Here is a 13,463-nt window from a genome sequence, read left to right as displayed (position 1 = left end):
AAATTGGTCTTAGATAATTTTATGGATAATTATAATTGTATCTCTGAATTAATTAACTATAGAACAATTATTATAGGAGATTTTAACTTAAGTTGTATCGATTGGAACTTGGCTGAAAGTCACCTCGATGGATACCACACTACCATCTTAGCTCAATCTTTAATAGATTTCTTGCACACAAACTGTTTCCGTCAATTTAATCGTGTAAAAAACCATATGAATAAAATCTTGGACTTAGTTCTCTTTAAAGATCTTCTTTAAAGATAAGAATAAGATTTAAGAAATATAAAAACCCAATGGATGGGGTGTCACTGTCCATTTTAGAGAAAAGATGCGACAAGCTATCACTGGAGTGCTATAATTCGTATCATAAATTCGCGGAAGAGAAAATTAAATCTAATACTAAATATTTTTGGTCGTATATAAAAAGAAAGAAAAACAACAAAGCTAGCACTTATCCAGCAACTATGAGGCGAAATGAAGTTATAGCGAGTGATGGCCCAAGTATTTGTGATTTATTTGCATCACAATTCTCATCAGTTTATGAAGAAAATAAAGTACCTTCCCATAATATTGATTATATTCTTAAAACCTTGGACAGTAGAATCAATAGCAGTTTAGCGCTAATTCAATTGAAAGAATCCGACGTTCTAGAAAAATTAAAGTGTTTGGATAGCAATAAAGGTTCTGGACCTGACAACATTCCCCCAATTTACATAGTAAAATGCTCATCAAATCTTGCTCTGCCCCTCACAATTATATTCAACACTTCGCTACGATTGGGGATATTTCCTTCGAAATGGAAGACTGCAAAAGTAGTTCCCATTTTCAAAAGTGGTGAGAAAAATAATGTGAAAAACTACAGGCCCATTTCAATTCTCTCGATATTTGGAAAAGTGTTTGAGTCATTAATTTACCCATATATTTACAACCATGTTAGATGCTTGTTCAGTAATCATCAGTATGGCTTTGTTGCTGGACGGTCTACATGTACGAACTTAGTGAATTTCTCAGAAATTTTATTTGAATCTGTCGATAGAAATAAAAGAGTAGATGTTATTTATACTGACCTAAGTAAGGCTTTTGACCTTGTGCCATTTTCTGCTCTTATTTTAAAACTGTCCGTTTGTGGTCTCACAGGGTCACTGTTAGGATTACTTGAGTCTTATCTTACTAGCAGACATTTTTATGTTGTTGCCAGCGGTTTTCAATCTAGTAAACGCAAAGTAATATCTGAAGTTCCACAGGGCTCACACTTAGGCCCGTTATTATTCAATATATTCATAAACGACCTAACTAGTTCTCTTAAATATTCTACCCCATATTTGTACGCTGATGATGTAAAACTTCTTAAAATCATTGGGAATTCAAGTGATACAATCCTTTTACAAGATGATTTAACACAGTTGTACAACTGGTGTCAAAATAATGGTATGAAACTCAACCCAGATAAATGTTCATGGATATCTTTCACTAGAAATTATAATGAGATTAGTACGCATTATAATATAGCTGGCAATCATATCAAATCCGTAGATACGATTAGGGATCTTGGGGTGGTCTTTGATAAAAAATTATCTTTTATATCACATATGGACAACATAATTAGCAGGGCATCTAAAATGTTGGGTTTCGTTATCAGAAACGGTAAACTGTTTCGAAATCCAAAAACTAAGATCATATTGTTCAACAGTTTTGTCAGGAGCATTTTGGAATATGCAAGTGTTGTGTGGAGGCCACATTACGCAACTCACAGTTTAAGACTAGAGAGAATTCAAAAACGTTTTCTTTACCATCTTACATTTTCTTTAGGTAAAGCCAAATTACTTCCTACCTACAATGACAGACTAAAGTACTTCAAAATTATTTCCTTAAGTCAACGGCGTGACATGCTAGATTTAACGTTTTTATACAAATCTCTAAATAGTTTATATGATAATTCTTTTCTAGTTTCTAGAATAAATTTAAATGTTCCTGCTAGATACCCACGAAAACCGATAGCGCCATTAGTAAGACCTTTTCGTAAAACCGTCTTAGGAAGTAACTCACCTGTGGCACGTTTTTGTAAAATCTTAAACGAGCACAGTGCCTCCCTTGATCCATTTGGTGACTCTTTATCTAAGTTCCGTAAGAAAATGTTAGAATTATTAGCCATTTGATTGTTATTGTTTCGTTATCATTTTTTTTTTAAATCTCTTTTTTTTTTGCAAATCTTTTTGTTAAGTATATTTTTTTTTGTAACTTTTCAATTAGCATAATATTTTTAAACTTGTAAATGTACATATTTTTATCGTGTAAGCTCCTTTTATATCTACATTGCATGAGGTATTCTCCTTTATAGGTAATGCATTTAGTTTTAAGCTTTATGTTGTTATTGTTACTAATATTGTGTTAATGTATTTACTCCTGGAGGATCTTAATAAATAAATAAATAAATAAATTATTGCAAACGCTGGCTGAACCCTACGAGCTAGATCAAAATTATGTACTTACAGTATTGTACATCTTAAAATGGTCTTCAAAGAAGTCCACAAGAAATTGTATATTTTTATAATATAATAACACACAATAACAATTTTGTCCGAATTTCGAAGCGATTTTAAGCAATACTGCATCAAATTTTGTCTAGTAAATTAACCTTAAAGACATCGAGCGTTGAATAGCCCTTTACAGCAAGTAATTTAAATGAACATTTTCGTACATTTTACAGATTTAAAACGCAGGGACATGTTTGTATAGTGTAACGACAAAAGCTGTGAACATGGTAAGATATTCTGTATTACATTTAGTATCAGCTACTATGTGAAGCCGGGGCGGGTCTCTAGCTTAAAATAATTTGATTTATCTTGTTAATTATTTAACGTTTAATTTTTTTTTAAAGTTAAAACTTACCAGAAATAAATCTAAATAGTGAAAACATAATACTAAAGTAAACTTCATAAGTCGTTTTTGATTAGAAAATAACACATTTAATAACTTTTATGACTAGAATAATTAATTATAAATCCATTACCTCTATACGTCGTAACATACGCATTTAATTTCATAGATCATAAAAAGGGATTATGTTGTTTCTTTCAATAAGTCGATTACGACACTTTGAAACTTGAATCGACAATCTGATAATACATTATTCAACATAATTTTCAAAGGCTTAAGGCAGCTCTGGTAGGCCTCCCTAATCCTCCCCTGATTGGAAATCCATTCATATATTTGAATACAGTTTAATGCAATGTACTAACAGTACTTAAAAATTAGACCATATCTAAAACGAAAGGCAGAAACAACTACTATGTTATATATATGTTAATAGCGTGAGCCGATTTTTGTTGCAGTGATCTTATTCTGAAGAGCTCCATCTGTATATATATATGCACAAAAACAAAGAGGATTCTTGATTGCAATTTACTCTAATTTTTTTTTTTACAAACAAACAATTTTATTAATTAAAAAAAGAATTAACAACATTAAATGCTTAAATATATTGCATTTGTATATATATATATATATATATATATACAAATATGAACTAAAACTAGTTACTGTATAAATCTTGACCGCGTGGAATGGTGGCAAGAATGCTAGCAGCATTTTCCCGTTGAACCGCAATTCCGATCCTCTGGGCAAAAAAACGAACCAGCCCTCCTGTCACCAGTGGAGGCAATGAGGCGAGGTGTTATAATTTTGAGCCAAGCGTTTCGACAGCAAATGGAACAAAAATTAGTTAGATATACTCTAATTGATATAATTTTAGAGAGCGGAAATTTTCTGGCTAGTTAGACTATGAAACTAAAAAAAAACAAAATTAAATTCTTATCAACAAACTTCAAATCTAATTGAATGAATGTTTTAACGAAACTATTATATAGCTGAAATACTCACCGATTTGTAAGGCTGAGGCCCAGTGGCGGATTTACCAATAAAGTGGGCTAGAGCATAGGGCGGCAAATTTAGCCCAATTTTTTTATTATCTTACAGAAATAAAAAAAATACTTGTAAATATATATTTACACATTACGTCCATAATCCGTCCACTCGTCACTACATAGCGGGTTGGAAATGTAATCAAGTACTGACAGAAATATCACCTATTTCATAATCATACTATTAACGGAAAAAGCTGTTGTGACAAGGACGATAGAACAAAAATCATAAAGTTGCAATTTAAAAATAAATGTAATTAATTTGAATTTCAAAAGTCAGTAAGGGCGGCAAAAATTGAATAGCCTAATAGCCTACTAGCGGCAAATTTTTAAAGCTGCCACTGCCACTAACGCGTATTATTCCACACCAGTGATACCAATTTCTACAAGTTTCTCCTATTACCAGTTTTAATATCCTCTATATAGGGCTAAACGTCGATTAAAAACACCAAATTTTTTTTATACATCTCTTTGAGAGGAAATATCAAATATAAGTTTGAACGAACGAATTAACCTCCTCCTTTTTGAAGTCAGTTGAAAAGAGTAACTACTGAGTTTCCTGCCGGTTCTTTTCAGTTGAACCTACTTTTCGAACTTAGGTAGCGTCACTTAAAATAGTTGTTAAATGACGATTCAAAAGTGCTTGTAAAAGCCTACTTATGTAAAGTATATTTTGATTTGAACCTATTACGTAGCGCAACTCATGTGCCATATAAGAAATACACTTAACGAGGCCTCACTTTTATATCGTTTATCCAATCAAATTAAACTTTGTTTCAAGAATTCATCAAGAATATTATGTACCTAATTTCGGTTTGACTGTCATCACAAGCATGCATCGTGGGGGCCAGATTGTTTAAAAAATAGTAAATACTTCTAACAGTGAGATATTTATTTGTTAACAATACAATTAGTATACATAATTCTCCAAGTTCAAATGCATTTGAAGACACCAGAAGGCTGATACAGGAGAGTATAGTACGACACAACTCAGATGTAGCGTCGGCAAAATCCATAAAACCGACCTCATTCGAATTAAGTGCGTAAGTAATTATCAATATTTATTTCTTATGTGAATATGATTTACACAAACGTAATAACTTGTAATTTAATAAATTCATCAATTTGATACGTCGATTAACATGCACTTGCTTTCTCGGGTCGAACTGACGCGGGAATCTATAGCGATGAATCGCTTCGAATGGCGCGATAGGGAGCTAATTCTATTGGTTGTGTAAATGGGAAGTAATCGGTTTTATTGAATATGCTGATGTTACATCTAAGTTGTATCGTACTATATATATTTATTGAACAAGATCATAACGATATACGCAAGGCGGAAGGCAGGAGTTGGTTGCGAGTAGTCGGAGAAAGACCACAGTGGCGTGCTCTTGGAGAGGCCTATGTCCAGCAGTGGACAAAAACGGGCTGATGATGATGATGATTATGATGATGAACAAGATCAACTCAATAGTGTTAATTACACAATAATAATATGTCGCACTGCAATCAACATAATACAAAATAAAAGTCAAAAAATGTCAACATATTTATTAACATATATATATCATGTAATCAATAATCTTAATGTATTTCCGGCGTGATGATGACATTGGTCCTGGTCTTCCCCCGGACTATCTGCATGGATAGCTTCCCCGGGGCTGTCTCCAGAACGCTGTAGAGGTCTCCGGCACTTCTAACGGGGCTTCCGTTGATGCTCGTCACGATGTCACCGGGCTGTAGGCCTCCGCTGAGGTACCACAAATTTGAAAATTGTATAAACAGATAATTGCTGCATACATTTTTACGATATTTTATAGATAGTGGTTAGAGCCCGTACATCGTAACCGATGATTACGGGTTCAAACCCAGACAAGCTCCACTGAATAATCATGTACTTAATTTATGTTTCGTAAGGAAACCTACATGTGTCTAATTTAATAGAAATTTTGCCACACGTGTATTCCATCAAGCCGCATTGGAACTGCGTGGTAGGATACCAAACTTCCAAACCATCTCCTCTAAGGGACATTGGCCTTAGCCCAGCAGTGGGAAATTGTTGACAGCTCTTTGTCTAGGCGCTAGATGAAAGACCCATCGGTCTTCTGGGTTACACGACCATGTTTGACATTTGAAGTGTACAACCCATGCCTCGACCTGTATGACCCAACTCAATTCGTCAAAAGGGAAGCATTACACTTATAGTCAAATTATATACTAACAGTACCACAGGTAACTCAAGAAAATGGAAAGATCTCAGGTCAGAGTATTTAAGGGATATAATGGGAGTGTAAATATATTTACTCTGGAAAGTGCACCGTTAACTTAAAATTAATTATTATTAACATACTTAACACATGTGATCTTATGTCTATCGTCGTCACAAAGACATTTTTTTAGACCCGAGTGCCACTCATTTATATTGATGTGGGGTACCGCTTTCGCAAGTGATCAGATATTTACTAGAGTTTTATAGCCTTAGCGTAATTTTTTTTATGTTATAGGTTGACTAATATGGGCCACCTGATGGTAAGTGGTCACTATCACCCATAGACAATGACGCTGTAAGAAATATTAACTATTCCTTACATCGTCAATGTGCCACCAACCTTGGGAACTAAGATGCTATGTCCCTTGTGCCTGTAGTTACACTGGCTCACTCACCCTTCAAACCGGAACACAACAATAGTGAGAATACTTATTTGGCGGTAGAATATCTGATGAGTGGGTGGTACCTACCCAGACGGGCTTAGGCAGCACAAAGCCCTACCACCAAGTGAATATGTAAATAGTATAATTAATTACTTGTATGCCGGTGATCCAATGATGACCTTCCAGACCAGAATACCATGATCGATATCGGACGGCATCTGAAAAAGAATCATTAATAAATCATTCAAAATTGCTCACCACATGAATTTGGGAATTCAATTTAATTTTTATTAATAAACACAAATCTCTCGTCACATAATAATGACGACCTCCGTGGTCGAGTGGTGAGTACACAGTCCCGGGTTCGATTCCCGGCCGAGTCGATATAGATTACCATTAGTTTTCTATGGAGTCTTGGGTCTGAGTATTTGTACCGTCGTTACTTCTGATTTTCCAAAACACAAGTGCTTTAGCTACTTACATTGGGATCAGAGTAATGCATGTGATGTTATCCAATATTTATTTTTAATGTTTAATAAGACAATAAACACCAATTCAAGATTATATTATTAACAAATAAGTGTGATATATACACATTATTGGACAAAAAGTAACTACTAAATGTCTTGACTATTCTGCTAGAATATGTGATCTGTGCTACATTACCTCTGGATTCCTCATTCGTAATTCTAAGAGAATATTCGGCGTGAGAGACAGCATCGTTATACCCAAATACCTCCGAGATACTGGCGGTGACTTCGTCTTGCCTGGAACACAAATATTAAACGAGGTATGTATACCGGCCTGATACTCCAACGCGGAGGAAATGATGGGCATGTGTCCAATATATCGAAAGTAATTTAAGATCGGATGTCGTTGGAACATGAGATGTCATTGATTTCATGATTACCAGTAACCGTTTTCACCGCATCTAAACAACTATGCATATCGTTCCGATACGTCAAAGCATCCAAAGTACAGGGGGGGTAAGAAAAGGTTCGACATCTTAAAATCTATTTTCGTGTATAGTACGACACAAATTAGATGTAGCATCGGAAAATGGAATGGAATGAAAATAAAACCGATTACTGCCGATTGACACAACCAATAAAAGTAGCTCCCTATCGCGCCATTCGATGCTATTCGTCGCTATAGATTCAAGCGTCAGAGAAAGCAAGTGCATGTGCATTCGCATGAGAAATAAATATTGATAATTTGGGATAGTGTACTTAATTCGGATGTGATCGGTTTTACGAATTTTGCCGATGCGACATCTAAGTTGTGTCGTACTATACTCAGTATGAGCGATCTTTTTACCGATTGAGAATATAAAACAGCGACAGACATATTTTGACAATTCAGTAGAAGACATCACATGTAATTTAAATTTGTAATGACTAATCACGCCATTAAAGAGATTTCATGTTGATATATAACTAATCGTAGTCTAAAGATGTTATACGATTTTGAACCACGTTATCATACTATGTAAGTCTAATTTAAAATGCATTTGTCAGTTTAGTGCTTTAGTTTCAAAAGGTCCTCAGAGTTTACGACTTGATAAAGTAATGAATTTGAAAACTAACGAAGGTTTCCTGTATAATAACTGTAATATTCGCCCTATCTCTCTTTAACTTTACAGTAACCAATCTTTGAGAGAGAGATGAAGCGAATGTTAAACCCATTTCGATATCACATATGTTTCATCTCTTTCTCACATACCGTACAATGTTAAATTAAACAAAGACAGAAACAATCTATGATGATAAGATTGCTCATCGTTGTAGATCCGAATTTGATACGAAATTAATTAAACCAAATCCATCTTTATTCTCAAACCTCACATCTATATTATACTAATATTAGAAATGCAAAAGTAACTCTATCCGTTTCTCTTTTACGGATAAACTACTAAACTTTATTTGATGATTTTATTTGTGATCAATGGAACTCTGTAGAAAATAGGCTACATTATATACCTAACTGATAACAGAGCCACGGAAATCAGAAAACCTATTCAACAGGGAAGCTTTTGAGGATCTCTTTGACAATTCCAAGAACAGTATATAACGAATCAAACTATACATACTTTTTGCTAGAAACTCCTTGACGTAGTCAATTGGTATTGCGAACGATATCCCGGACGTGACCTTCATGCTGTTGATGCCGATGGCCTCTCCGTCCAGGTTCACGAGCGGCCCCCCACTGTTTCCGAAGGTTATCGGCGCGTCCGTTTGTATATAGACCATGTCTTTGCCTGGAAATATCAAAAATCAGGATAAGGCCTCCTCTTAGATTAAGGAGGGTTTGGAACATAATTCACAAGGCTGTTCCAATGCGGTTTGGTGGTATGCACATGTGGCAGAATTTCGATGAAATTAGATACAAGCAGGTTTCCTCACGATGTTTCCCTTGACCGCTGAATTATAAAGACAAATTAGTCAAAGAGATGAATTATAAAGACAAATTAACCACGTAAATATTCAGTGGTTCTTGTCTGGGTTTGAACACGCTTTCTAACCACTGTGCTAACACGGCTCTTGGGCAATAAATTAATTCGGTAATAATAAGATTTTTATAATCACAATGAAGTCCATGCAAGTTAAATCGCAGGCATTGTATGTGTTGTATAAACAAAAGATATGGTACCTATTAAACCAAGCTCTTCACTTCCCCTTTGCGTCGAACTAATAACACCTGCAGTTACTGTATTACTCAGAGCCAGTGGGCTGCCCATCGCTACCACCTAAAAAGATTTCATCTTATTTATAAAACATTTTATATCTTGTGTAATGATACTTTCATATCATTGGTAGGGAAAAAGACCAATGAGCTGATGGTAAGTGGTCACCATCGATGTTAGACAACAACAACAACAACAACCTGTAAATTCTCACTGCTGGGCTAAAGGCCTCCTCTCCCTTTGAGGAGAAGGTTTGGAACATATTCCACCACGCTATTCCAATGCGGGTTGGTGGAATGCACATGTGGCAGAATTTCTATGAAATTTGTCACATGCAGGTTTCCTCACGATGTTTTCCTTCACCGCTGAGCACGAGATGAATTATAAAGACAAATTAAGCACATGAAACAGCGGTGCTTGCCTGGGTTTGAACCCGCAATCATCGGTTAAGACGGACGCGTTCTAACCACTGGGCCATCTCGACTCGATGATATACGTTACATTGTAATGTATATTAACCATTCCCTATCGCTATTGACCTTGAGAACATTTTATGTCCCTCGAGCCTGTTACACTGGCTGCCTCACCTTTCAGACCAGAACACAATAATACTAAGTATTACCGTTAGGGGGTAGAATATCTGAGTGGATGGTTCCGACCCAAATAGGTTTGCACAATGCCCTAATTTTAATGAGCCTTCCAGAATGTTTATTTAATAAATTAATCGGACATTAATTATTCGACCAAATTTGTTTATCACTTGAATTATATTTAATACTTAAACTAACTTATCAATCTGCTATCAATTTCATACTTCTTTATCATTAAATAAATACTTAAAAACAGGTAAATATTTAAAACCAATTTATTGATAAGCAATAATTAATTAAATAGAGAAAATATAAAGTATCTGATAAATTGTTTTGTTTAATTAATTTTTTATTATATATTTATCTATCATATGTTACCTTAGTATATATGAGTTAATCCAATTTGACTTAACTGAATTTCAAACGAGTTACAAGTGATTCAACTGAAACTGCACAATTTTCATGCTTATACTACTTTATTGAAATGAAAACTTCATTAGCCATCATTTTTTGGTGGTAGGGCTTTGTGCAAGCCCGTCTGGGTAGGTACCGCCCACTCATCAGTTATTCTACCCCCAAACAACAGTACTCAGTATTGTTGTGTTCTGGTTTGAAGGGTGAGTGAGCCAGTGTAACTACAGGCACAAGGGACATAATATCTTAGTTCCCAAGGTTGGTGGCGCATTGACGATTAAAGGAATAATTAATATTTCTTACAGCATCATTGTCTATGGGTAATGGTGACCACTTACCATCAGGTGGCCTATTTGCACGTCCGTCAATCTACAAGATAAAAATAAAAAATTAGCTGACATTGATTGATAAGCAGATCGATAATTTTGATTTCACCATTATGAAATTTCAAATTTAAATACTAAAAGTTTTCGCTTCTAGTGACAGTTCCTATAGCTGCAATTTTTTATACCTTATTTCACACAATACAAACCCACTCGCCAGGCTTGATGTCAGCTGAAGTTCCGAGCTTCATTGTAGGTAAGTTTTTCACTGGAATCCGTAGTGTGGCTAAATCCGACTTCAGATCAACATCCTCGACAAAACCCGTATGGTTGGAGCCATTCTGAAAATGTGAAATTGTTACATTAATATTATATAAATAAATACAAATATACATATAAAATAATGAGTTCTATCCAATGATATTCTAATAAACAGATATGTTAAATCCATACTAAACAACAGAAAAAAGTGTGCCGCGCCGGGTAGTAAAAAAAATAGCTTGATAAAAACATGAAGTAAAAGGGATAACTAGATGTTTTAATTACGCAAAACGTATTACTACGTAATTATGATGTATTATAACGTAATACTACGTAAAACGACTTAAGGCAAACGTCCCAATTAGGACGTTTTCTAGTCTTCACTTTTTGCGCGTTAATAACACATGTGTTTACTAGAACATCATTGGTTCTATCACAATATATGTTAGAATCTTTACATGTATTAAAATTAATATGGAGGTACAATTCAATTGTACCTAATTTTCTTCAACAGTTTTCGCATAACAACTTTCAAAATTATTTCATTCAATCAATTGTGAGTAAAACGCTAGGGTAGAAAAATTATGCATTAAAATAGTGTTAAGTGATGTGCATAGCCTAAGTCCTCTATTAGGCCTATGTTAATCTTGTCCTGTCCAGCCCATCTACATGAATGAAACATTATCGGTTTTATACCGTAACAATTACGAGGGTCACAAATACGTTAAACAAGTTGTGCTGGTAAGACTACATTATTTCATTTCTACCCACACAATATTATTATAAATACATCATTTCGCCCTACATTTTAAATATTTAAATACTGTGTTTTATGTAATCCAGTAAGTGTTTAGTTATTTCCGTTTTGTCCCAACAATTTTTTTGTATTTGTTTCTCATGTAAGTGATTTTCTTGTAAATCTTTTTGAGAAATAAAGATCTTTAAACCTAACATTGCCTAGAAATCTCATATTTGAAGGAATATATACCTATTTGTTTATACTCTTTTATATTTTAAAATTGTATACAGACATTGGCAGAAGGCTGATATAGTTATATTATAGAAGTAAAATTAGTTTTTAGTACAAAATTCAGATTTAAATTTAAGTATCACTTATTACACTTTAATAACTGATAGCAGGATAATCAGAAATAGGGTAGCCATCTCTAAAATTTGGACAACAGGACAAAATGCATGAAAACCCTGGCTTTTGGAGTTCGAAAGCTGAACATATATATAGTTGAAAATTTCATAAATCACCTTTTTTATTCATTCATTATTTTAACAGAACAGAATCATATTACACATTACAAAAAAAGGTCACTATAATACGACAACGTCTACCACACAAAAGCTTCCTTAATGATCAGAAATGATGTAACATATGTGAAATCAATCTCACCATTAATCGCACATTAACCGTAGCATTAGGCTTGTTCACCACCACATGAGCGTTCGTCAGTATAAGTCCATCTTCTTTAACAATGAATCCAGATCCGTTGGACAAGGTGATCGGCTGACCGGTCACTATATCACGCCGTCTGTCATCTTTAATCTCTATATACACCACTGACGGAGCAGACACAGCCACAACATCAGCTATAAAGTTATACTTATCCCTTCTACCTGATAAACTTATCACGGAAGCAGCCGATACCTTTTCTTTAGCACTAACATAACCTACGATACCCGTCGCAACTAATAGACCGCCATAAATGTATTTATTATTAAAACTATTACGATTTGTCTTTTCTTTATACGTTGAGAAAGTACGGCACGTACATCTGTAATTAATGTTTATTATTGGTTTTATATTTACAAATCGTGAAACTGTCCGCACAACTGACATTTTTACAACTAACTTTATCAATGGGGTTGACAATGACATGTAAACATTCTTCCCAGTTCTGTCAATCGCTGTCAATAGCAGTGTTGCCATTAGTATTTAAGCTCGCTTGCCTTGAATAAATTTTAAAAATCTGCTGAAAGCTCTAATTTATAGAACAGCGTTTAAATAAATAAAATGTAGATATTGTTAATTATTAATAATTTTGCTTAAAAACTTTTGAAATATTACAATACAACAAATACAAATAGTTCATTTTTTTCAGTACTACTAGATTTATCTTTAAATTTCCATATAAATATTATCCCCGATCCTCACATAAAGTAGCACACGTTTTTCAATTTCCCAAGAAAAAGCAGCATATAAAATCTTTATTGTAAAAAATGATACAACTACAGATAAGAAAGTTTTTTTACAATTTAACGTATTTCGTTATATAACGATAATTTTCATATAAGGTCTTATCGAACGGACTATTAACGGACAAGGTAGCAACTAATGCAACTTTCAAACAATGCTTTATTGCTTTATATATTTCGTCATAGTAAAGTTATGGTATCTCGCTATGATACTAGTTTTATTCCATAATAACATTTTTTAATCAGTATTAATGTATTTTAGTGTTAATATAATGAACAAAAATATGTACTTATTTAATATTAATTATGTTCTCTTACTGTAAACACATTAAAGGTATTTTTTTATTTGCAAATGATAAATACTTTTTACTGTAATAAAATATTTATTCATTGTATACAACATACATTATAC

At 33.9% G+C, this 13,463-nt stretch overlaps 1 protein-coding gene across 1 annotated transcript; it reads right to left on the bottom strand.

Moving 5' to 3' along the window:
• Nucleotides 1-5,460: 5,460 nt before the first annotated feature.
• LOC124539739 (serine protease HTRA2, mitochondrial) lies at nucleotides 5,461-12,727 on the bottom strand. The gene is made up of 7 exons (XM_047117083.1): nucleotides 12,249-12,727; nucleotides 10,795-10,926; nucleotides 9,225-9,321; nucleotides 8,665-8,832; nucleotides 7,242-7,342; nucleotides 6,729-6,793; nucleotides 5,461-5,673 (listed from the first exon to the last, which is right to left on the bottom strand). Exons 1-7 carry the CDS (start codon nucleotides 12,693-12,695, stop codon nucleotides 5,508-5,510), a joined length of 1,176 nt encoding a protein of 391 aa, XP_046973039.1. The 5' UTR covers nucleotides 12,696-12,727; the 3' UTR covers nucleotides 5,461-5,507.
• Nucleotides 12,728-13,463: the final 736 nt, after the last annotated feature.

Source organism: Vanessa cardui, chromosome 23 (genome assembly GCF_905220365.1).
Source record: "Vanessa cardui chromosome 23, ilVanCard2.1, whole genome shotgun sequence".
In the NCBI taxonomy this organism is placed as follows: domain Eukaryota; kingdom Metazoa; phylum Arthropoda; class Insecta; order Lepidoptera; family Nymphalidae; genus Vanessa; species Vanessa cardui.
This window is presented reverse-complemented; position numbering and strand designations above follow the sequence as displayed.

Bases quoted from the DNA above. Each gene is read 5' to 3' on its own strand.
- LOC124539739 (XM_047117083.1), bottom strand. From the start codon at position 12,695: ATGTCAGTTGTGCGGACAGTTTCACGATTTGTAAATATAAAACCAATA. The intron at 7,343-8,664 runs GTATGTATAGTT...TTTGTGTTCCAG, and splicing joins CAAGGAGTTTCTAGCAAAAA to GCAAGACGAAGTCACCGCCA. The intron at 6,794-7,241 runs GTAATGTAGCAC...ATTCTTTTTCAG, and splicing joins TACGAATGAGGAATCCAGAG to ATGCCGTCCGATATCGATCA.